Here is a 22,737-nt window from a genome sequence, read left to right on the forward strand (position 1 = left end):
GTTAGCCTTGAGCAAAAGAGCTCAGAGACAGCGCACAGGTCCTGAGTTTAAAAAAGAAACTGACAAAAAAAGAAAGAAAGAGAAAGGGATGATGTCTTGTTTGTTTTTATTAAGGTGAAATTTACATGGAATACAGTCGACTAATTGGAAACAAATGTATCAGTGCCAAATACTGTCCCCATTTCCAGGACATTTCATTGCTTCCTCCAGGGTGTTTGTACAGAACAGAAATGAGAATCTCTGGCCTTGCTCCTAACACGGCTCTCTGGGAAGCAGATTATATTTTCAGACTCTTTCTAGCTTTCTCTCAGAAGCCTGCTACTGTACAGCCAGGAATTATTGCCTAAATTTAGCATTAAGAAAATCAGGTTGAAGGAATATGATATATTCATATCCCAGGTCAAAATTGCTCTCTTTTAGTGAAGCTTTTCCCAAGCAGTTTCTTACCATTTCCAAAACAGACCCATCTTCTTATAGACAGCCAGGTCTTAACTGAAGGCTACGGTGTGGCCTCTTGGTTTTTGTTTTTTCTTTTAAAGGAGTTGTCTTCTCAGCCAGGCTGTGACATGCTTAGCCTGCAAGGAACCACAATGCTCTCCATTGTCCCGGGCACCAAACAAAATGGGCGATGGAATGGTTGAATTGCACAAAGGGCTAGCCAGCTCCAAAATTCCATCTAGTCCTTGGTGTAGTGTTTGTCTTTCCCTTTCAACTGTGGGTTGTCTCAGTGCTGAGATTGGGCTTGTGGGCTCGGGGCACTTGGGCAGCTCTGCATGAGATGCAGGACCAGACAGGCTCTGGTTCCTACATTTGTGCACTCAATAGATGGAGGGGTGAGGACTGCAAGTATGTGGAGCCAAGAACAGAAAGCTCTGGCCTTTCTTGAACTTTACCAATTCTTGGAGCACAGGCCTAGAAGCAGCTTTGGTCCCAAGAAGTCATGACAGTCTGGCTGCTGATGTCACCAGGTGTGGAAGCAAGGCCGTCTGTGATGGCTAGGGCTGGTCAGGAGTGTGTGGCTGGGAAATCGAATGAGGATCAGTTCACTGGGGCCTAGAAGCGGGCAGTGCTCTGGCCTGTTGGAGAATTTTCCCTTTGGCGAACTCTTTTCCACACTGTCACTGTGAGAATACCCAGGACCAGGCCACCTATTGCTACAGTTGGTAGGGCCCAGTAGAGTCCATTGAAGGTTTCAGACTGGTCTGGGAGTAGCCCGCTATTCCGAAGGGTGTAGAAGAAAGGTCTATCCTGGGGAGGAAGGAGGAGGGGTGAGAGGTGAAGAAGATCCATCGACCCATCCATCTACCTAAGTTTCCATCACTGAGAGGGAACAATAAATCTTCACAGCTCTCTTCCTATTGTAATTCTCCTCCATTTACACTATGCCAGGACCTTCTGTGTGAGGACAGAAGAGGTCTCTCAAGTGGCTAATAACCAGCAATACCCACCTTTTGATTTCTCACCAATAGCTCCTTTCCTATCAAATCTGATCGTGAGAGATAAGGAACTGTTTGGGGATCATTATTGGAAAAGAGTCCTAGGGACCCAGCAGAGCTTCCACCTCTGTCTTCCTAGTCACCTCTGGATAGTTATTCTCAGCCTCCTGTTCAAGACTGCCCAGCGATCAGGGAAGGTTGATGAGGTGGGACCACTGGCTTTATGGTGGCTTAAAGAACCCAGTGAGAGAAGGCCAGGAGGGGAGACATCTAGGCTGTCCTCATGAGGTCCTTTTGTTCTGTCTCTTTCAGTGGACACTGATAAGTAGCTGCTCTGTGGGGCTGAGGCCAGGAACTGTGATAAGCACTTGAGGGCTGAGATGAAAGTCTGTGTTAATTGCCCAGGAGGGAGATAAGACAGGCATAGAAGCAATCACGTCAAAGGAGAATAGATGTAAGCAGAAAAGGGAGAGCAACGTAGGTGTGGCAGGGGATAGGAACTGTAGAATAAACATGATGGCACCATAGCTGAGGAAGGCAGTGTAGTGCCCAGAAAGAGATAACTGTTCTCATAGACAGAGATGAGGATGAGCTGCAAGGGGCAGATGGCCGAAGTGAAAACACTGACAAGGAGCCAGGGACTAGTGGTTCATGCCTATAACCTTAGCCACTCAGGAGGCTGAGACCTGAGGATTGTAGTTTGGAGCCAGCACTAGAAGACAAATGTGAAGCTTATCCCTAGTGAGCAAAAAGCCAGTTTTGCTCAAGTGGTAGAGCACCAGCCACGAGCCAAAAAAAAAATCCAAGTGAGAACCTGAAGCCCTGATTTCAAGGCTCTGAGTTCAAGGTCCTAGTACAGACACATTCGCACATATGACATGGGCAAACAGGGGCTCCTCTAAGACATGGCTTCATTTGCCAGGAGTGTAGAGTGTATAATAGCAAGAGGGCTGAAGGCAAAGGGGGCCAAGAAAGAATTTCAACAGCCTTGGCCAGACTGGAGTTGTCTGACAGCAAGTACAGGATGATGGGGAAAAATAAAGGATTGCTAGAGAGACAGTAGGGACTTTGTAGTGGTCCAGATGAGGGCTGTAGGTATCTTCCAATCACCAGCCCTTAGTATAATGCCCAGTAAGTGGGGGGGGGGTTGCATGTAGGAATTAAGACTTAAGATTACAAGAGTCCTTAGAAGTTCTGAGTGGTTTAAGGCACCTGGCCAATGCTTACCAACCTGCCTCTCTCCTTGACTCTTCTCCTTTCCCTACTCTGTGGCAATATGGAGAGGGGAGAGTTAAGAACAGTGGCAGTAAGCAACGGTACATTTAGGCCTCTGGAGGACTTGGGTTTGCCTTCAGGTGGCTGAACACCTCCCTCCCCTCCAGACATTCATCCAGGACAGGTGAGGTGTTCACTCACAGGAGATGGGCACTTCAGTTTGGCTCGGCTGTAGGTGAAGTTGTTGGAGGTTGTCTTTTGGCCCACTGGTTCCAGCTAGATTAAAGAAAATAAAGACAGCTTGATTTCTTTGTCAGAAGAGGTGGCTCACGTGGATTCCTTCCCTTTGGAAAGAAAGGATGAAACCGGAAGTGTAGTGAGTCCTGTGGCTAGGCCAGCATTATAGCTGGAGTTGGACCTGACTTTGGACCCACACAATGAGGAGTCTGTCCTAGCTGGGTAGGACTCTGAGTGGAAGCCCCCTGGATTTATTAGTGGGGAAACCAAGGCTCAGGAGAGATTGACCAATCCAGAGTCCACAGTAAGCTTCTGGAAGAGCTGGGACCAAGAATGCTCATTGCCTGTTTTCCCTTGTGGGAGGCTGTGATTGCAGACACTGTATTTTCAATTTGATAAAATGGTGATAATCATATTTACCAACTTGTCCAAGTGTGTGGAGCGAGTCAATTTCAGGAGAACTTCAAAAACATATTGGTTACCATGACATCCTTACTACAGTTGGCTTGCCAACTTGAAGAAATTGGAATTTTCTCACTTGAACTATTTTATGTGGTTGTCACATAGATGAAAACATTTACTCAAAATATCCCTGGGGACAACTGTGGTTCTGTGGGGTTCTGCTAAATACTTTCCACCTTAGGACCCCCTGTGATAAATGAGAAGCTGCTGCTCCTCATCCCTGAATCTTTAGCCAGCAGCCTATCCCCAGGGAACAGCCAGGAAGAGCAGACCTGGCACTTACCTAGCCACAGGTTCTGTCCTGAGCATCAAACTTGTACCCATTGCTTCCTGTCTGGCCACCAGGGACAGCCAATGAGGGAAATCTTAGTACTCTATACATACTGCTGAGCTTACCCGGCTCATAACCTCACTGCTGTCTTAATGCCTTTCCTAGCCATTCCTTGGTAACACCATTAGAGGAGGGAGGGTGGCTCTCAGTCTGGGAGACACCATGGTGATTGTATTCTTGCAGGGTTCTGGCTCTGCCAACAATGACTGGGCAGTGCCAGCCAGGCAACTTCCCTAAGGTTGGAGACGTGTTAAATAGTGTCCTGAAGAGTCAACATATGTTTGTCATGAACATCAAGGGAGAGTTAACAGCACAGCATGTGTGAGCCAGAGACGGCTTACCTTTAAGACAGAGGTATTTTCACTTTCTTAGATCTAAGAACACATAGCTGAGTTCTAGTGTAATAGAATGACTCAGGAACCGAATGAGGGCTAAGGACAAGTTGGCTGATTCTCAGGGATGTACCAGGAACTAAGTGGTACCCAGGAAGTCTGTGATCTGTATACTTGGTGAGTGTATCAATTTCTCCTTCTTTATGGCTCTTTCTATCAACTCATGCCTACTGCAACCTCTTATCTCTTCCATCTTCCCTCTCCTTGCTTTAGAGTCCTTCTGCTTCCTTAGCTACGGCTCCATATGACTTTCTCCAAGTTTTCTATAGTTACCGGCTGCTATTTCCAACCTCCTAGTCCCTCACCTGCTCATTCTAATTGGTATGGATAGGACTATGGCCGCCATCGTTTGACAGCAGTGATGGTCAAGGTCATCAACAACCTCCATGTGGCCAGATTCAGTGGTTTTTTTAAGTTTTTTTTTTTGGTCTTCATCTTGTCTGGCTTCTCATTAGAATTTTTCAAAGCTGTCTCCACTCCACCATGACAGTCCTCCGCATTTCTTCACCACTCCACTCTCTGAGCCATGTCCAAGTGGGAACAAATGCCTTAGGGTCAGCTCTCAGTAAGTCCCATGGTTAGGAATGCTTAATGAATGCTAATAACCCTCTTAAAAAATCTCCAGACTGACCTTGACCCTATATAACAGCTTGCCCAATGCCTGTGTGTGGCTGGAAGGCAGCTCCTATGCCTTGTGTTCAAATAGAACCTGACTTTTCTACCCATCAACCATCAACTATCAACCATCTACTTAGTTTCTTAGATTCCAACCCAAGAAACTATCCTTTGTTTCTGTTTTCTCTTATCCATCATCCAGTTCCAAACACATCCTATATGACTATGTCTCTCCTCAACTGCCATGACCTTGGTCTCAAGCACTTTTGATTCTCACCTGCATGAGAGCAGCCACCCACTCTCCTTCTATTTACCCAGCAGCCAGAGGATAATGACAGAGCAAGTTGCTCCTGTTTGAGATCAGCTGGCCCCTGCCTGCCTCTCTGATCTTGTTCATTTGTTTCCAGTCACACTGGCCTGGAAACTCCTTAGATACTTCAAGTTCATTCCTGACCCCAGGCCCACTTGGGTCCTAGTTCTCCCTGGGACACGAGGCCCCAGATTTCTGCCTTCCTGGAAACCTCTCAATATCTAGGTTTCAGTTCACATGTCATGTCTTCAGTGTAGACTCCCTGCTTCCTACCATTACTTTACATCCATCCCCACTTGATTTTTTTTGTTGTTGTTGGTTGTGGGGCTTGAACTCTGGGCCTGGGCACTGGCCCTCAGCTCTTCAGCTCAAGGCAAGTGCTCTACCACTTAAGTCACAGCTACCAATTCCAGTTTTTCTGGTGGTTAATTGGAGGTTAATTGGAGATAAGAGTCTCCTGGACTTTCCTGCCCAGGCTGGCTTCAGATCTCAGCCTCCTGAGTAGCTAGGATTACAGGCGTAAGCCATGGGCACCCGGCCTGCCTGCCTTCCTTCCTTCCTTCCCTCCCTCCCTCCCTCCTTTCTTTCTTTCTTTCTTTCTTTCTTTCTTTCTTTCTTTCTTTCTTTCTTTCTTTCTTTCTTTCTTTCTTTCTTTCTTCTGTCTTTCTTTCTTTCCTTTTTTTTGCTAGTCCTGGGGCTTGAACTCTGGGCCTGGACAGTGGCCCTGAGCTTATTTTGCTCAAAACTAGTGCTCTACCACTAGAGCCACAGCACCACTTCTGGTTTTTTTTGAGTAGTTTATTGGAGATAAGACTCTCATGGACTTTCCTGCTTGGGCTAGCTTCAAAACACGATCCTCAGATCTCAACCTCCTGAGTAACTAGGATTATAGGTGTGAATCACTAACGCCTGGCTAGGTTTTCTTATACGGAGATTTTTCAGTTACCTTGTGGAGAACAGATAAGGCAATGGCTCATAAACCTTGCCATTAGAATCATCTAAAAAGTTTTCTTTAAAAAAATCTAAGATCTACTCAGAATAATTGTCAAAATCTTGGGGGATAAGCCTAGCCACTACTTAAAAGCACCTCTCTGCCTTTTTTTTTTTTGTTGTTGTTGGTCATGGGGCCTGAACTCTGGGCCTGGGCGCTGTCCCTCAGCTCTTCAACTCAAGGCTAGCGCTCTACCACTTGAGCCACAGCACCACTTCCGGCTTTTTCTGCTTATGTGGTAATGAGGAATCGAACCCAGGGCCTCATGCATGCAAGGCAAACACTCAATCACTAAGCCACCTTCCCAGCCCCACCTCTCTGCCTTTTTAATAGAACATTTACTCCCAGGAAGAAAGACCTTCATGCTGACTTCTAACACTAGATGACAAGATGCTTGCTTTTGAAATGTATGTGCCTATCTGTTTATTTGCATATTGTTGAGGTTGCAAATTCTCATGGCATAAAGTGGTAGGGATGCAGCACAGCATATTCAATATGTTGTTGGAAGCATGGTGAGGCTCCAATTTGGGGGTATTATAAATAATGTTACTATGAAAATTCCTGTATGTATCTTTTGGTAGATATATGTGTACTTTTCTGTTGGGGATATAACCAGCAGTAGAATTGTTGGGTCTCAAGAAATACCAACATTCAGCATTATTAGATATGCCAAAGTGTCTTCCAAAGTTGTTGTAGGCACTCATTTTTCAAAGTCTCCAGATGATACTAATTTGTATCAGAAATAAGAATTTCTGTTCTAAGGGCTATAGGACTGGGGACAGGGATGATGGCAACTAGAAGTGGGAACTATTAGTTGGGGTTTCTAAAGAAGAAGAGATGTCATGTACTAGTAGAGAAAGAAGTCTCAACAAGAAAAGGAAAATATTTTATAAGAAGACAAGCCAGGTGCTGGTGGCACATGCCTATAATCCTAGGTACTCAGGAGGCTAAGATCTGAGGATCAAGGTTTAAAGCCAGCTCAGGCAGGAGAGTCCATGAGATTCTTGTCTCCAATTAGCCAGCAAAAAACTAGAAGTGGAGCTGTGGCTCAAGTGGTAGAGTGCTAGCCTTGAACAAAAAGATCTCGGATGGAGCAGAATGGGATAACATTGATTAACATGCATTGTACTCATAACCTGACTTATAGAATTGTAACCTCTTTGTACATCTACTTAACAATAAAATTAAAAGCTTAGGAATAGCACCTAGGCCCAGAGCTCAAGCCCCAGGAGCTGCAGAGAGAGAGAAGGGGGGGCGGAGGGAGAGGAAAAGAAAGAGGAGGAAGAAGAGAAGAAAAAAAGAGGAGAAGGAGAGTTCAAAATCCTAGTGATTCAAACCAAACAACAGAGACAAAGGAAGAAGAAAAGAGGTCCTGATGATGCTTATGTGTCTGGCTTCACTTTTACACCAGTCTCCAGGGAAGGAGGTAGGAACTATTAAGAGGAGAGAGGTGAGAGATGAAGCAGTTGATTGTGTTGTTCCTGGTAGGGGACCCTGGGAACATCCACCAAAGCCTGCAGACACTATGTCATAGGACTCTAATTATGAGACATGAATTCACGGGCTATATATGTGCTTATCAGGTTTGGGGCAGAAGGAAGGTTGGGGTTGTGGCCAGGACAAGACGTAGAAAACCTGGACTCTTGTCCCTCTTGAGCCATTAACCAGCTGTGTGATGCTGGGAAAATTGCTTCATGTCTCTGTATTTTCATTACAGAATGTTCTGGCTAAATGACCTCTGGATGTGTTCCAGCTCTAACAGCCTATTTATTTGATGTGACTTGAGGGGTGAAATTCCAGTAAGAAATATTTGGAAAAGTTGGCATGATGCTGTAGCTTTACGTCTGATACGGTTTGGGATGAAAACACAGGACTCTGTAATTCTTTTCCTAAATTATATACTACAGGATAAGAAGCTCATGGATGATTTTTGTTTTACTTCTCTTTGTTTTTGTTATTTTTTTTAAATTTGGGAAAATGGTTGGGGGATCTGTGGACAGTCTGGCTAACAATCCAACTCCTGGCAGTGTGTTCACCTTTTGTTCTCGTAGCTGATTCTTTTACCTGCGTTTGTGAAATAAAACCTCTCACCTGGCAAATAAAAAGAACTACTGAGCTGCTTTGGAAATGAAGGCTAGAGCGGCACTTAATTACACAAAGAGGGACGAAGGGACGCAGTCATTTCCCAGTTATCCCTATAACCATCAAGCCTGGCGGGGTTTCCTCTTTAATCAGGTCTGGAATACTACTACTCAGCCTATACATTGATGGTCAGGTTGGCAATATAGGCCCAAGGGCTTAGCTTTCCTGGCTCTTTTTGTTTTTGTTTTTGAAAATGTAGCTTTCCCTGCCATCTTGGGGCAGGGGCAGTGGTATAACAGGGAAACTAGATTCTCATGCTTCGAGGGGGTGGGATTTAAAAAGGAATGAAACCATGACTATGTTACTGAAGGAGACTAGCCTTCAAGACAAAATCTCTACAAGATATGTAACTGGTATTGGGATTTCTATCATGCAAACTTGGCTTTTTAAAAAAACACAGTTGGGATTGGGTGGAAAGCAACTCAAACAGAACTTTGGTGGCAATTCAGAATCCTGGGCTGAAAGAGTATGATGATCATGTTTAGATTTGAGCAAAAACCCAAGCTTTTAGATCTGGATTCATGTCCATTGACAAGTGGACAGAGTTTTCAAAGAAGAAGGTAAGGTCTCTGCCCCCTTGGTGGGACCAGAAGCAAGGTTACCTACTCGCCAGACATGGCTACTGCCCACTTTTCCTTCCAGAAGATGCTCTCAAGCATTTCTTCTTTTATCTCTTTGATACTGGCTTCAAGGCTAATGTCAACAGGAGGAAACCCCCAGGGCAAAACAAGTGGAGGAAAGCTGAGTCTAATTAAATAGGTCAAGGATAAAACCTGCTTACATGCTGCTCTGAGTGGAAGAGGTTGCTGGAGAGGAGGCAGGGGTGGCTGTAGCTAGAGAGAAAGTCAATATTGTGAGTCAGCTGAGAGAGGCACTGGGCATGTTGCTAAGATGACAAGTATGGGAATATTTGTACAGTGGTGCTGGCAGAGATGTCATGGACTTGAAACTGCAATAAAAGAGCAGGAGTAGAGACTGTTCCGTCACCATGGGAAAGATGAGGGAACATGTGAGTCAGAATGGGCGTTGGGTTACACACTGAGCCTAGATCAAAGGAAGCCATTGGATGAGGAAGGTTTTTTGTTTGATTTGTGCAAGAGGATACAGGTATAGGGGCCAGAACAGGTCAAGCATTACAAATGCAGTTGATAGGGAAGAAGGGAGTGGCCAGCCTCAAAGAGCAGAGCTGAGGCACAAGATCAAGTATCCCTGTGGCTACTGAGCTGTGTGTTCATTTCATGAGGTCACTTCTCCCCAGCAGAAAGGCCTGGAACACATCTCAGCCTGGGAGAACAGCCTATCTGGATCTCTCTATTAGATGTTTATAGAAGCGGTAGTTGGGATGTGTTGAAACTGGAGTACTGAAGGGTTACAATGCTCACATTTGTTGAAACAAATTCTTGTGCTGGCTGCTCGGTACACATTATCTCAGATTTCTGTGTCACTTTTACAGGTGACCAGATATAGGTGTTGATATTGGTGGCTGGAGAAATTATTTGCCCAACATCCCTAGGAAGTGGGTAAAGTTGGTACTTTCATTCAATTCATCTGATTGCAAAGCTATGTTCTCACTTTACCTGGCTTTGCTGAGAGAATAAGTTGCGCACGCGTGCGCACGCACACACACACTTTGAACAAAGTACATGAGGACATATAAAGTATACTGCCATTTTGGGCTTTGGGAAGAAAGGAGCTATGTCAGTAGACTGGTCATTGTGGGATTTAGAGTCAGTATGCCTAGATTTCTTCCTCTGACCCAAACCAGCCAGGTCCTCAGTCACTCACCATGTTGTTCCACAGAGCGATGGCCATCTCAGCGTGACCGCGCTCTGATAAGTGGACACAGTCTTCAGAGAAGAAGGTAAGGTCCATGGTCCCTCGCTGGAACCAGAGGCAAGGAGGTTACCAACCATGGAGACATCACAACCTCCCACCGTCCCTCCCAGCAGGTGCCCAACCCACTTCTATCATTTTGATTCTGCCTTCAGTTGGAAAATCTTTCCTTTTTGCAATACACATTGAATATTATGACTATATTCACCCATCATTCCTCTCTCCATTCATCTACCTTCCTCTCCTTGACCACTCCCCCCCCCACTAGAATCCTCCCCTGCCTAAACCATATTTAATATGTGAGTGTCTATGTGCATATGACCTTGTACATGTTTACATCTGTATTTAGAATTTGGATCTAACTTCCACATGTGAGAGAAGACATGCATCCTTTGTCTCTCTGAGCCTGACTTACTTCACTTAACATATTTTTTTCCAGATCCATCCATCCATTTCCCTGCAGATGACAGAATATCTTTCTTCCTGATGGATGAGTAAAATTCCACATTCCATGTATTTAGGAATAGGAAACTTGAGGGGAGGGTGAGGTTGGCAGCGATGGAGGAGAAAGATGAAAGTGATGACACTGATCAAGATGTGTTGTACTCACAGGCATGTTAATTGAAACTCTTTCATGCAACTACTTAAGAATAATAACGTATAGATAAAGAAAAAGAAAAAAAGTCTTCTTGATTTGGGATTTTTTTAAAGGCAGATATAAAGTATATCCACCTACATTTCATCTCTTGTCTTTCAACATCTCTGCCCTGAAGGTTGATGCTTTTGATAATTTTAAGCTCTCCATTCTCTCCCAATCCAGCTAATATCAGTGCCATGACTGTGGGGCTTGGTCATTACTGATTTTTTTTTCTTTCCAAGCTCATCTAAATTTTAAAGAGGTAGAGAAAGCCACCTTTGGCTTAGGAGCCCTCTTGGGGACAGATGGTAAAAACAAATAGCACAGATATATACCCATCGCTAGAGACAAGGCCTTCTCAGTGGAGCCTCCAGAAACACCTGCAGCTTACCTCATTCAGGGGGACAAGAGTGTTCCGGAAGAAAGGCTGCACAACCACGGCGAAGTCCTCCCGCTGCGTGTACTGGTGCAGGTAGGAGAACCTGGACATGCCACTCTGGGGAGAGAGAGGCTGCTCAACCCTGCTGGGAAGGCTGGACAGACAGTCTACCCTGCAGCCTTGGGGGTGCTTATGGTAGGGATGAGCTCGCTGTAGACACAGATACTTAAAGAGGCTACTGATGTGGTCCATGCTCTCATTCATCCTGCATGTTTAGTGAAGACCTGTATCTCAAGGCCCTGTGCTAATTTAAGATAACATCAGAACTGAGCTGAGCATTGAGGCCCCCAATGGAGACACTCCCCTTTGTACAGCTCCACCAAGTTCTATTTTGAGGCCCTGCAAGGCTGGGCCTATGCCCCTGGGGCCACATGTACTGGGCCTCACTGCATTCACTGCACGAAGAGGCCGGTTGTCAGCTCAGAGGAGAGCATCTCTGCACCAAACTCCCCAAAGTGCCTGTGAACTTTTGAGGGGTGAAAGTCTGTGGACTTAAGTGCCCAAACATGGATTGTAGAAGAAATAGATTTAGATATATTTATCCTGGAGGACTGTATCATCCATCTGGGAAAAGGAGGCAAGACATACAAATGTAAGAATTGTAGACAGCGCTAGGGTCCAAACTCAAGTGCAGGCTGACCTTGACCTGAGGGTGAATGGACTCAGGGGAAGCATCTCTGAAGAGGAAGACTTGCTGCCTGAGTGGAAATGGATCCATTTGCAGAAAGGCTCAACATGGGCACTTTCAGAGAGGATCCAATAAGGGTGGAAATGAGTATGAATAGGAGCATTGAGAAAGGGGGAGTGGAAGTGGAGGTAGAGCTAACTAGGTTGGGATATCTTAAGCAGGAGAGGGTGAAATACGGGTACAGTGATGCCTCTCTCCTGTTCCCTATAAAGATGTAGTTCATGATGTAGGTTCTGGATGTGAGATGGACCCTACTTCATAGAAGCTTCTGAGGACCAAGTGCTCTTCATCTAGCCAGGGTTAAACTGGAGCCTAGAGGCAGGGATTCTCTCCAGCTGTCATGTTAGGGTCTCTAACTACTTCTTAGCATTCAGTTTGCTTTGATAAGTACTTCCAAGGCTGTGATCTGCCTTTCAGGGAGGGGGTTGCTGTCCACCAGCCTCTGATCAATGTATACACTCTGGGTCTTTGCTCAGGGAGCACAGGGCTGGGCTCTTACCTGGAGATTCCAGTTCACTTTCTTCAGCTCTTGCATTGCCAGGGAGTTCTGAAAGTGTTTGAGGCAACTACAATTGCTCCTGTGAGGTAACACAAGGAATCTGGAGTTGAGGCTCTCCAGGGCGGCTGGTTCTGTCCTCCTCTCTCCACAAAGAAGCAGCTGCTACCTGCAGGAATCTACAGCCTATGCCACTTCACAAGGGGTAGGGTTGAGAGGTGACACACTCCCATAACACATCCTAGGATCCATTAGAGATCCCTAACTCAGGGGAGTCTTGGTGTGCTATAGTTTGGATCTTGAATATTCCACCAAAAGCTACCGTGGTGAAGGCTTGGTTCCTAGATAATGGCATTCTCATAGCCAATCCATTTGAGCCCAGATAGAATTCCTCAGTGACCACAATAGTCACATGCACTCTGGGAGCTTCTTTGGCCTTAGGGTTCCACTGATCTTTCAGAATTCTGGCTCCCAGAATTACCAATTTGGATTGCCCGCAATCCTAGCTTTTAAGTAAGGAGTAAAGAGGATGAGTTCCTGAAAGCCAGCCTCTGCTCCTTATGTGTTATTTCCTGTTGATGTCACATCTACATGACAGGAAGGTGATAGCCACATTTTACAGGTGATGAGTAAGAGGCCCAGAGATCCATAACTTCTCAGAGGCAGAGCTGCATCTCTGCTGGGAGTAAGTTGCCAAGGCTGGCCTTTGGGATCAGAAATGCCAGGGAGCCTTAAGTGTCCTTTGGTGTGGTCATTCTTTACAGAAAAGCAAACTTGAGTCCAGAGAAATGAAGGGGCTTGTGCATAGAAGCATTCAGTCATACAAAGGCCTTTCTAAATTATTTTCCAAGTCCTTGGCTTGCCCTTGAGCCTGGCTTTCCTCCTATAGGGTCTTCCAGCCCTGCCCTCCCCACCTGTCCTTGATCTGGGTTGATCATTGGTACACTTACTGAGCCGTCAGTGGCATGGCACATTTCCCGCCGTGGCTCTGGTGCAGGCCAGCCAGGTCCATGACCTCCACCACATTGACAAAAGCCCTGGGAAGCTGAGGGAAGCAGAGAGATGGGCTTTGTGAGTCCAGGCAGTTTTAGGGAGAGGACACTGGCTACTAGAGGCTGGAGGATTAGCCTCTATCCAACTTCCCATCCTCAATTTTAGCAAAGAGAGAATAGGCCCAGAGGCTGGGTATGACTACTTGGATGATCTCACCAAATCTTTTCTTTTTTAAGTGTTGTAGTTTGAACTCAGGGTCCTACACTTGTATATATTAGTCAAGTACTCTACCACTTGAGCCTGCTCGCCCCCAACCCTTTTTTGCTTTAGTCTTATGTTTCAGCTAGGACCTCATGCGTTTGATTATGGTCCCCCTATTTCTGTTTCCCATGTAGCTGGGATTATAGGCATGCACCATTACGCTTAGTGCCCAAATATTCTTTACTGCCACGCCTTACTGATTGAGAAGTTGAGACACAGAAAAGTCTCACTGATACTAAGTCACAGAGTCTGGTTGCAAACTTAGGCTAGTTGGCTCCAGAGCAAGCACTTTGCTGTTACACAATCCAGCCTCTGAGCCAGTGAGTTCAAAATTTCTTCTGCTGGGAGCTACTATCCTCCAATTCTGCCCAGGTGGCCACTCCTGGGAGTCTCCACACAGTATGCATCTCATTTGACCCACTTGTCTAGATGTGCCCAGGACAAAGATCCCACCCACAGTGACGGTTACTGGCAGCCAGGAATGGGCCACGATGTGTTCTCACCTCCTTGTAGAGGATGTCCAGGGCCTGCTGGATGTGCAGGAAATACTCCTCAGCTGAGTGGTCCTCCTGTGAAAAGAGAGCCCGCTTTAGCTCATGCATTGCATTCTGGGAGAAGACAATCACCCAGGAGTGTGTTGCCTGGCTGACGGCAGAGGGTGTACTGATGGGTTTTGGTGGTTCTCGCCAGTCTTTGTTATTTGTTGACTCAGAGTCTCTTGTAAGAAGTCTCCTTTTGACACCAGGAATAATTCCCATTGGTTCCCTGTTCTACATGATCTTAAAGTCAATTGCAGAGTCTGCCACTACTGGGCCAGGCCCTTCTCCATCTTTTTCTATCACCTGATTCAGGCCTTCTCCAGCCACACATAGGCTTCTGAGGAGTGTAGTCTATCTTTCCACCGGGTGTTGGCACATGCTGGTCCAATTTCCTGGAACTCTTTGTTCTCCTGCATCCTGCTAAGAACACAACCTTTCTCCTTGATGAAAGGCTAATGTAGAGGTGCCTCCTAGGTCCCTAGGTGATGAGTATGAGGCATATAACAGGTGCTCAGTAAATGCCCACTGGCTAACTCTGAGCACTTTGCTTTATGCCTCAGGAAAGTCACATTTTGGTTTCTACTTTGTCATCAACTTTATTATTCTCTTCTATTTCTATTTAATTTTCTTTCTCTTCTCCCCCCTTTCTTTCTTTCATGCTGGTATTGAGGTTGAACGCAGGGCCTCACACTCCTGCTTGGCTTTTGTTATTGTTGTTGCTGTTCAAGGCTGGTACTCTACCACTTGAGCCATACTTCTACTTTATGCATTTTGGATCTGGGGTCCCTAGAAAATGTCAGAAGATTGATACCAGAGGGTGGGGGAATCCCTCAAGCACTCATGTCAAACATGGAAGAATGCCTGTCAGCAGGAAGGGAGGTACATGGGGAATGGCAGCAGGAAGCCAGAGCGCAGGCACCCTGGTATTGTTTCCTTGAGACAAAGAGCTATGACTTAGTGGACTCCTTGGTCACTACTAAGCACAAAATCCCTGGTCATGGAAGAGCATCTTCCCATGGCTACAAGAAGTGGGGTTGACAGTTGAGGTGAAGGGAGGAAAAGGAAAAGACAATTCTGCTCAAGAGTTAGGGCAGGAGCCAAGGGACTCCTGTCTCTAAGTGTCTGTCCCTCCCTCCCCGCCAGTGAAGGAAGGTATGACATTTGACCAAGAGGCATTGTAGTCATAACCTAACTATGGAATTGTAACCCCTTTGTACAACTACTTAATAAAAAATGCGTCTCCCAAAAAAAGAGTCTGTCCCTCTTCCCTTGCTCAAACTTGGCTTGAGTGACTTAGTGGAAGCTTCCAAGCTTTTCCCACACATGCACACTCTCAGGAGCACGAGGGCAGGTATGCTGGGTGACAGACGCTCTGGCTCCTATAGTCTGGAACCCAGAAATAGTGATCCCTTTGGATCGTTTCTGTCTCTGCTGTCTGTATCCACATCTGTGCAGACCCAGGGAAGGGGCCTGGGAGAGTTGACCCCTGGGTAGGGGAAGTAACCTCATCAAGCTCTGCACAAGCCACAAAAAGCCACAAGCGCCTCCACCCCGCTCCCCCTCCCTTTCCCCCAGCCTATGACCGTCAAGTGTTCTTACCACTACTTCAGAGTCAAGGCAGCTGCCTCTTCCTGGCCAAATAAAATACATGATGTCCCCAACTTAGAACGAGATGTATTCTAGAAGTTACAGCTTTTAGAAGTTTGTACGTCTGGACCTGTTTCCCCACAGAAACATTAGGAAGGGGGAGGTTGAGTTTTCAGGCCAGCTGGCTGAGGTTGGTTAACTCATGGTGGCCCTGATTGGAGGCAAGCCACACTATAAAGATTTTTGTCCAATCCTATTTACAGTAATGTTGCTTCCCTGTAGGCAGGCATGGAGGTAATCACTGATTCCCTGTAGATACCAGGTACTGGTTCGGGTGTACTTTGGAAAGACTGCCCCTTTGGTGCCCAAAGAATGGGCCTGTCTATAGATTTTTTTCCCCCAGGGGTCACTTGGGCAGGGTGAACATCTAGGCCTCATCTGCTCTGTGTGCTAGAGGCTGCACAGGCAGATTCAGGTGCCTGGTTACTCAGGCGAGTATGACCTCCCCCCCCACTCCCCGAGGAGGCCCAGGAGGAGGATAGATGTGAGTGACTTCATTTTAAGTCCCCAGTGGGACTGGTTGGGAGCTTACCGGATTCTCACAGAAATGACACAAGTCACTGCCCCCAATAAAGAGTGTGACAAGCTTCCAGTCTTTCTCCAGGTCGATTTCCTAAGGGGACAGATCCTGAGTTTAGGCCTCAGAGAGGGGCATGTACCAGTGGTACCCGTCCTCCATGCTGGGTGTCTGTCAACCTCTCTGAACCACCACAGAGAAAGCACACGGTGCCTGCCCCCCTCCCCCCCTCTGTCAGGAACAGGGGAGCGCTCCACAAGAAGAACTGTGGATGTGTTAGGGTGGGGGCTGTGGTTACAAGGGAGAAGGGCTACGTTCTTTGAAGTCCCCTCCCTCACCTTGTTTTTGTACCAGTATTGGGGTTTGAACTCAGGGCCTTGTGCTTTCAATTGGCTTTTTCACTCAAGGCTGGTGCTCTATCCCTTAAGCCACGACAGAAGTCTCCCATCATGAAGTATAATGGTACTATGGAGCATGTGTGGATTAACCTGTCCTGCTCCCCCCCCCCATCCCAAAATGTGATCTATGGCCTTTTGAAGGAGCCTTTGGCAGAAGACACAGTTTGAAGCTGAAGCTGCCTCTTGGATGGATTCTTAAGGTCTGTGTAGGAAGGGAAAACTGGAGCCAGAGCCCAGCAGGGATGGAGAGGTGGGGTGGGGCCTGGGGAGGCCCTGAAGCCGCAGATTTCAGCTCAGCCACCACCATAATAGGAATCCTGCCAGGAGTTCCAGTCCAAGGCATAAACACAGAGCCTTTAAAAAAAAAAGGAAAAGCAAAAAAGGTGCAAGGGAAAAGTTTCTGAAGGGCAGGGTGATTGGGAAGGAGAAAGGACTAGAATGAGAAGCCTATTTTTAGCATCTGGCATTTATATAACTGAGCTCTGGGAAGGCAACTCCTTGGTGAAGGGGGAAGCTGCCAGAGGCCAAGGCCACATTTACCAGCTCTCTGCCCCCCGCCCCTCCTTGACCTCTGGTAGCCAGGCAGAGTCCCTGGGAAGCCCCTTGACTTAGGTGAGCTGAAAGGAGTGGCTGCAGAGCAGAGCAACCCCAGGCTCTCACCCTCACAGCCAAGGTGGTCTGGCCCCTTGCAGCATTCCCTGCCCCCCACCCCCTACCGGCTCCTCAGGCCTGGACTCACTGGGCTTTGTTTCATTCGCTCCACCAGGTCCCGGGCCTGGTCTGGCATATCCCTGGGTAGGGAGAAGAGAAGGAGACATCTAGGTTGTTGAGTTGCTTAGAAAAAAAGGGTTAACAGCAATCCCATTTTTGGGCATCTACCCAAATGATCACAAACAAGACCATACTAAAGCTAGCAGCACAACTATGTTTATTGCAGCATGATTTATCATAGCTAAGATATGGAACCAACCCAAATGCCCCTTAGTAGATGAATGGATCAAGAAAATGTGGTGTATATATATATATATATATATATATATACACAATGGAAATCTATGCTCCATTAGAAAGAATGACATCACCCCATTGGTTAGGAATGGAAAGACTTGGAAGAAATTATATTAAGTGAAGTAAGCCAGGCCCAAAGAAACATAGGTCCCATGGTTTCCCTTATTTGCAATAACAAGTAGAAAAAGTCAAAAGCTACGTACATATGACCAGATAAGATGAAGTTAGGCAAAATGAACCACAAGATAGGGACACAAGTGGTTTTTTTCTTTCTTGCTATTGTTTCTAATGTATTTATAAAGTACCATGTGATTTTTTTTGTTTCTTTGTATGTTCCTCCCCTACGGTATAACCCCTGTTTTCACTGTATTTGATGTTGGTATAATTTGGGGAGGGGAAGGGAAAAAACAAAATGTTTAAATAGGGATACAGGTGGACCCATTGTAACAATGAGATGTACAAGACACTATGTTGAAAAATGAACTTTACAATTTAGGCTGGGGATGGGGGAGTAGAGTTGTGGAGGTGGGAGAGAAGGAATGGTAGGGAAAAAACAAAGGAGGAGGCAACAATGCTTGATAAGAAATGTACTCAGGGCTGGGAAGGTGGCTCAGTGGTAGAGCGCATGCCTTGCATGCTTGAGGCCCTGGGTTCGATTCCTCAGCACCACATAAGCAAAAAAGAAAAAAGCCAGAAGTGGCACTGTGGCTCAAGTGGTAGAGCACTAGCCTTGAGCTGAATAGCTGAGGGACAGCGCTCAGGCCCAGAGTTCAGGCCCCACGACTGGACTCAAAAAAAAAAAAAAGAAAGAAAGAAAAAGAAAAAAGGGATTAAGCAATGTGGATAAACAGAACCAGAATTTCAGGAAGCGTAATTATACAGAACGAATGGATGAACTGTTTCCTTTCTAGAAATCTCTGCATCTTCCTAATGACAGAGCTGCCATGGACCTGAGGGACACATTTATCCAGCCCTCACTACCTTGTGATCTGTGTCCTTACCTCCTTTGGCTGGGCTGGGGTCTCGTTGGCCTCTGGGGTTGGGAGCCCCTCCACCTCCCCACATAGAATTGTTCCCTCTTTCTTCAGGTATGTTCATTGCAAAACTGAGTCTGTTTGGTTCTCACTCGCTCAGTTGCCTGTTTTTAAAGTAACCTTTTGTATATTTGAAAAAAAAGCCATAGTCCTAAATTATCCCTCAGCTTTCTCCTTTCAGGCTTAATGACTCCTTTAACCTTTACTTCTGAGCCTTGTTCTCTGTTCCTTTAATCTTATTCTTCTCTGAGTTACTTGGATTTTGGCACTTGCCCCAATCTTCTGGCTCTCTTTCTCCTTCCTCCATGAGGGGAGACCACATGGTCAGGGTTAGTGCTTCTTCATCTCCCACATGTCTGCCATAAATGAAACAAAGTCATCTGGCATTCTGGATGTATACATGTATGCTATGTGTGCTAGTGGATTACTAGTCAGCAAAAATGAAAAAGAATGAAGTGTTTCTATACCCAACAACAATCCTCAAAATAATTTTGCTAGGTGAAATAAGCCAGACCCCCCAAACCAGTATATACTCTCTGATTCTATATGGAAATGTAGAAAATTCAAACAAATCTATAGTGTCAGGGAGCAAGTTAGTGGTTGTGTAGGACCTAGTAAAGAGGTAGAGACAGCAAAGGGCACAAGGAGGAACAAGGATGATTGGTGATGGACATGCTTACTGCTTTGTTTGGGGTGATAGCACCTCAGATAGATTCATATGCTAGTACCTACCACATTACCTGTACTTATCACACATTGTGTGTGAGAGCATGTGCACATGTCAGTATGGGACTTGAACTCAAGGCCAGGGTGCTCTTCCTTAGTTTTATCACGCAAGGCTGGCACTCTACCACTTGAGCCACACCTCCACTTCCAGATTTTTGCTGGTTTATTGGAGATGAGAGTCTCACAAACTTTTCTGCTGAGACTGGCTTCAAACTGTGATCCTCGGATCTCAGCCTCCTAGGTAGCTTGGATTATAGGCATAAGCTGCCAGTGAATGGCTCAGATGGCATAGTTTGATATGCATAGTTTTCATAAATCAAGTATACTTCAATAAAGATATATTTTTTAGGTCCCAGACTGGGACTTGAACTTAGTACCTGCCACTTTCACTCACTGACTAGCACTTTACCAACTGAGCCATGCCTCCAGCCCTAATGCTCCTCCATTTCCTTCCCACTGTAGGGTCTGGGCTCTTCCTCTCAGCTCTGCCACTACTTGCTCCATGAGCTTGTACAGGGTGCTGAATCCTGCTGCGGTAATTCTTCATCTTATAAAGGGGCGGACTGAATAAATGATTTTTGAGGGTCCTTACTGATTTCCAGTTATTCCTGTAGGTCCTGGGCCTGAAAGTCATGTTCCTTCTCAGGAGGACTTCATACTCATCTGTCTAATTGTATTCCACTGCTAAGTATCAAACCATTACAGTCTACAGAGTTGCTAGAAGCAATACTCTTCTCCTAAAGTTACTCCGTGTTAGTCTAGTCTCCGGAAGTAGACTCTGTATTAGAAGGGAGTTCACTTTTTATTCTTTTGTATCTCTGAATAATATCATCTGGCTCAGTCCTTTGCAAGTACTGAATAAATTCTTGTTTATTAAATAATATAAAGGAAGTTAGATGCCCAATAAAATGTTGAAACTAAATGTCCTGGTAGTGGCAAATGTGTGTGTGTGTGTGTGTGTGTGTATGTGTGTGTGCTTGTATACTACATATTGTAGCAAATCATTTCCAAGAGTTATTTTATCTAATTTAATTCTTGAGGTAGGTATTATTGCCATTCCCATTTACGAATGAAGAAACTAAGACTCAGAGACACTAAGCAACTCACTCAAGTCAAATAGCTAACAAGTCTCAGAACTAGGATTTGGACAGAGATGACCTGACCCCAAACCTCACCATCTTCAGTGCTGTGCTATGTATGGCCTTATCTAGGCTCGTAAATGGCAGAGTGGAGATAAAGGAAAGTGATAGGAATTCTCCAACTTAAGTCACCAGCTGACTCTCGTTTCCCCTTCACTGGACATGAGAGATGTCTAGCAGGTGTCAAGCTACCTCCCCTGCCACTGACCCTGATCTGGCCAAGATATTGAGCAGCAGTAGAACAGGGAAGGCGGTAAGGAAGGGAAAGGAGGAAGGGGCTCAGGTACCAAAGGACTGAGGAACCAACTCCTGGCTAATAATGCCTGCACTGAATAATCACGATGATGATAGTCATCATAATAGTAGTAATTTAACGTTGGCATAATGGCCCCACAAAGCTCAATTGCAGAAAAACAAGTCCTTCCTGCTTGTGATGTTGAGGAACTGAGAGTGCTCTCAGCTCAGACTCAAGCAATGCTTGGGGCCCAGGTTGCTGCTTCTGAAAGGAACATTCCCTGAAAGCAGAATGAGTCATGCTGCTGCCACCGCCACCGGTGTGGTTGCCCTGGTGATGAGATCACAGTAATCCTCTTTGCTGCGCTCAAGCTGAAAATCAGTGAACACGGTAAGGCATGGCAGCTTTAATAATCGGGGTTGTTGTCAGCCACAGAGATCTCAGCGAAAACAAATGACCACCATGCCATCTGGAGGTGAGGGGCTGATGTCTAACTCCCCAGTGTCAAAATACAAAACCCTGAAAGTGCTCAGGTGAGGTAAAGAAGAGAGGAAGACAGACAACCACAGAGGGCAGGCACTGCACATCTCATGGCGCATGCGTGAGGGTGTGTTGGTCAGGGGGTGGAGCCGGGGTAGTGCCTGCTGGAGCTAAGGCCATGTAATCTTCCTGCTGGGCTCAGAGGTTAGAGCTGTGTTCAGGCACCATGTGACTGACTGGCTCCTCAGATCACTTACTGGGTGACCTGGGCTGTTGAGGAAACTTTCTAAGCCTCAGGTGCATTCACAGTGGCAGAATTCTGTGAGATAATCCTTGTGGACTGCGTGGGGTGAGCCTAGTGTGCAGAGGGCTCGTGCAGAGTGATTACAGCCCCAGCTGGAAGCAGGTTCTTCTTCCTTCCTTTCTCCTGTTCCCCTCCTTGATCTCCCCCCTCTCCCACCCATATCTACTTACCGAGCTCTAGCCCCTTCCACTGCCACGTTTAATCCTGCTGTCTCTGCCCAGACACCAGTGGAGAATCCAAGGATGGAAGGGTTGAACTTCTTTAGGATGTCTTTTGAGAGGGGAGAGGCAGAGAGCACAGGTGAGAGGAGACTGGAGCCCCCGGGGAATGCAGATGGATGGGCCATCTTGGGGCACAGGTGTGGGGCAGGAGGGTCCAGCTCTTTCTGGGGTTGGCTGATGCCCCTGTAAAGATCCTCCTCTTCCCCTCCTCCAGGCCCAGGGCCCCAGCCTCAGCAAAGGGCTATGGTAGCCTCAATAGCCATGCTTCTCAGTTCTGGCTACTTACTGGGCAGCGTGGTGTGAGTCTCCAGTGCCCCATCTCCTCCGATGCTGGGAAGAGAAAGCATCACCATTAAAGTCACTGTATGTGCCTTCTGCTCCTGGACCATTCTTGTCATCCTCAGAGTCAATGTGAGTATCATGGAGGCTTCTTGGGGGTTAGGGCTTAGCCATGAGAACCTGAACCCAAGCCTGGAAGGTTGAGAGGGGATACACATTCCTCGAGTGTTCCCCCCCGCCCCTGAGTCCCAGGGCTTGGACTCTGGGCCTGGGCACTGTCATCTCTCAGCTTCTTTGCTCAAGGCAAGTGCTGTACTTGAGCCAAAGCACCACTTCTGGGTCCTCTAGTCGCTTTAGGGCAGTGTGGTCAAAAGAGAGCAAGCCCCAAACACCTCACCTCCACGAAAGTCCCCTCCAGGATGTGAGTAGGTGGCTGGAATTGCCTGGTCGAGCTCCCACCGCGGCCTGTGAAAACGAAGAGAAAGTTCCTAGCCACTGCTGGGTGTGAGTGGAAAACACTAGGAAAGGCCCCTCTGGCTCTGGTGTACCATCTAGGATTCAGATTTGTTTTTCCTTGAAAATGGTACCCTTTCTTCTCTGGGCCATCTTAAGTTGTGAGTTGTCAATCTTCTCCCAGATCTCTCTCAACAACCAGGAACCAAGTCCTGCTGATTCTTCCTACCCAACCTCCCTAGCCTTTCTTTTGTTCTTTTTTGTTGCTATATGCCTAGT

General features: G+C 46.4%; 1 protein-coding gene across 1 annotated transcript in view; it reads right to left on the minus strand.

Moving 5' to 3' along the window:
- Window positions 1–511: 511 nt before the first annotated feature.
- The window catches only part of Plb1 (phospholipase B1), a 125,042-nt gene continuing 102,816 nt past the window's right edge, over window positions 512–22,737 (minus strand). Inside the window, exons 48-59 of the mRNA XM_013013528.1 lie at window positions 22,403–22,470; window positions 22,013–22,056; window positions 21,676–21,775; window positions 17,319–17,370; window positions 16,197–16,277; window positions 13,982–14,047; window positions 13,175–13,269; window positions 12,228–12,306; window positions 10,993–11,097; window positions 9,917–10,012; window positions 2,853–2,927; window positions 512–1,248 (exon numbers count right to left, since the gene is read on the minus strand). Coding sequence (XP_012868982.1) covers window positions 1,054–1,248; window positions 2,853–2,927; window positions 9,917–10,012; window positions 10,993–11,097; window positions 12,228–12,306; window positions 13,175–13,269; window positions 13,982–14,047; window positions 16,197–16,277; window positions 17,319–17,370; window positions 21,676–21,775; window positions 22,013–22,056; window positions 22,403–22,470 — 1,056 coding nt within the window. The 3' untranslated portion in view covers window positions 512–1,053. The remainder of the gene's footprint in view (window positions 1,249–2,852; window positions 2,928–9,916; window positions 10,013–10,992; window positions 11,098–12,227; window positions 12,307–13,174; window positions 13,270–13,981; window positions 14,048–16,196; window positions 16,278–17,318; window positions 17,371–21,675; window positions 21,776–22,012; window positions 22,057–22,402; window positions 22,471–22,737) is intronic.

The sequence above is a fragment of the Dipodomys ordii genome, unplaced genomic scaffold (genome assembly GCF_000151885.1).
Source record: "Dipodomys ordii isolate 6190 unplaced genomic scaffold, Dord_2.0 Scaffold20, whole genome shotgun sequence".
Taxonomy (NCBI): domain Eukaryota; kingdom Metazoa; phylum Chordata; class Mammalia; order Rodentia; family Heteromyidae; genus Dipodomys; species Dipodomys ordii.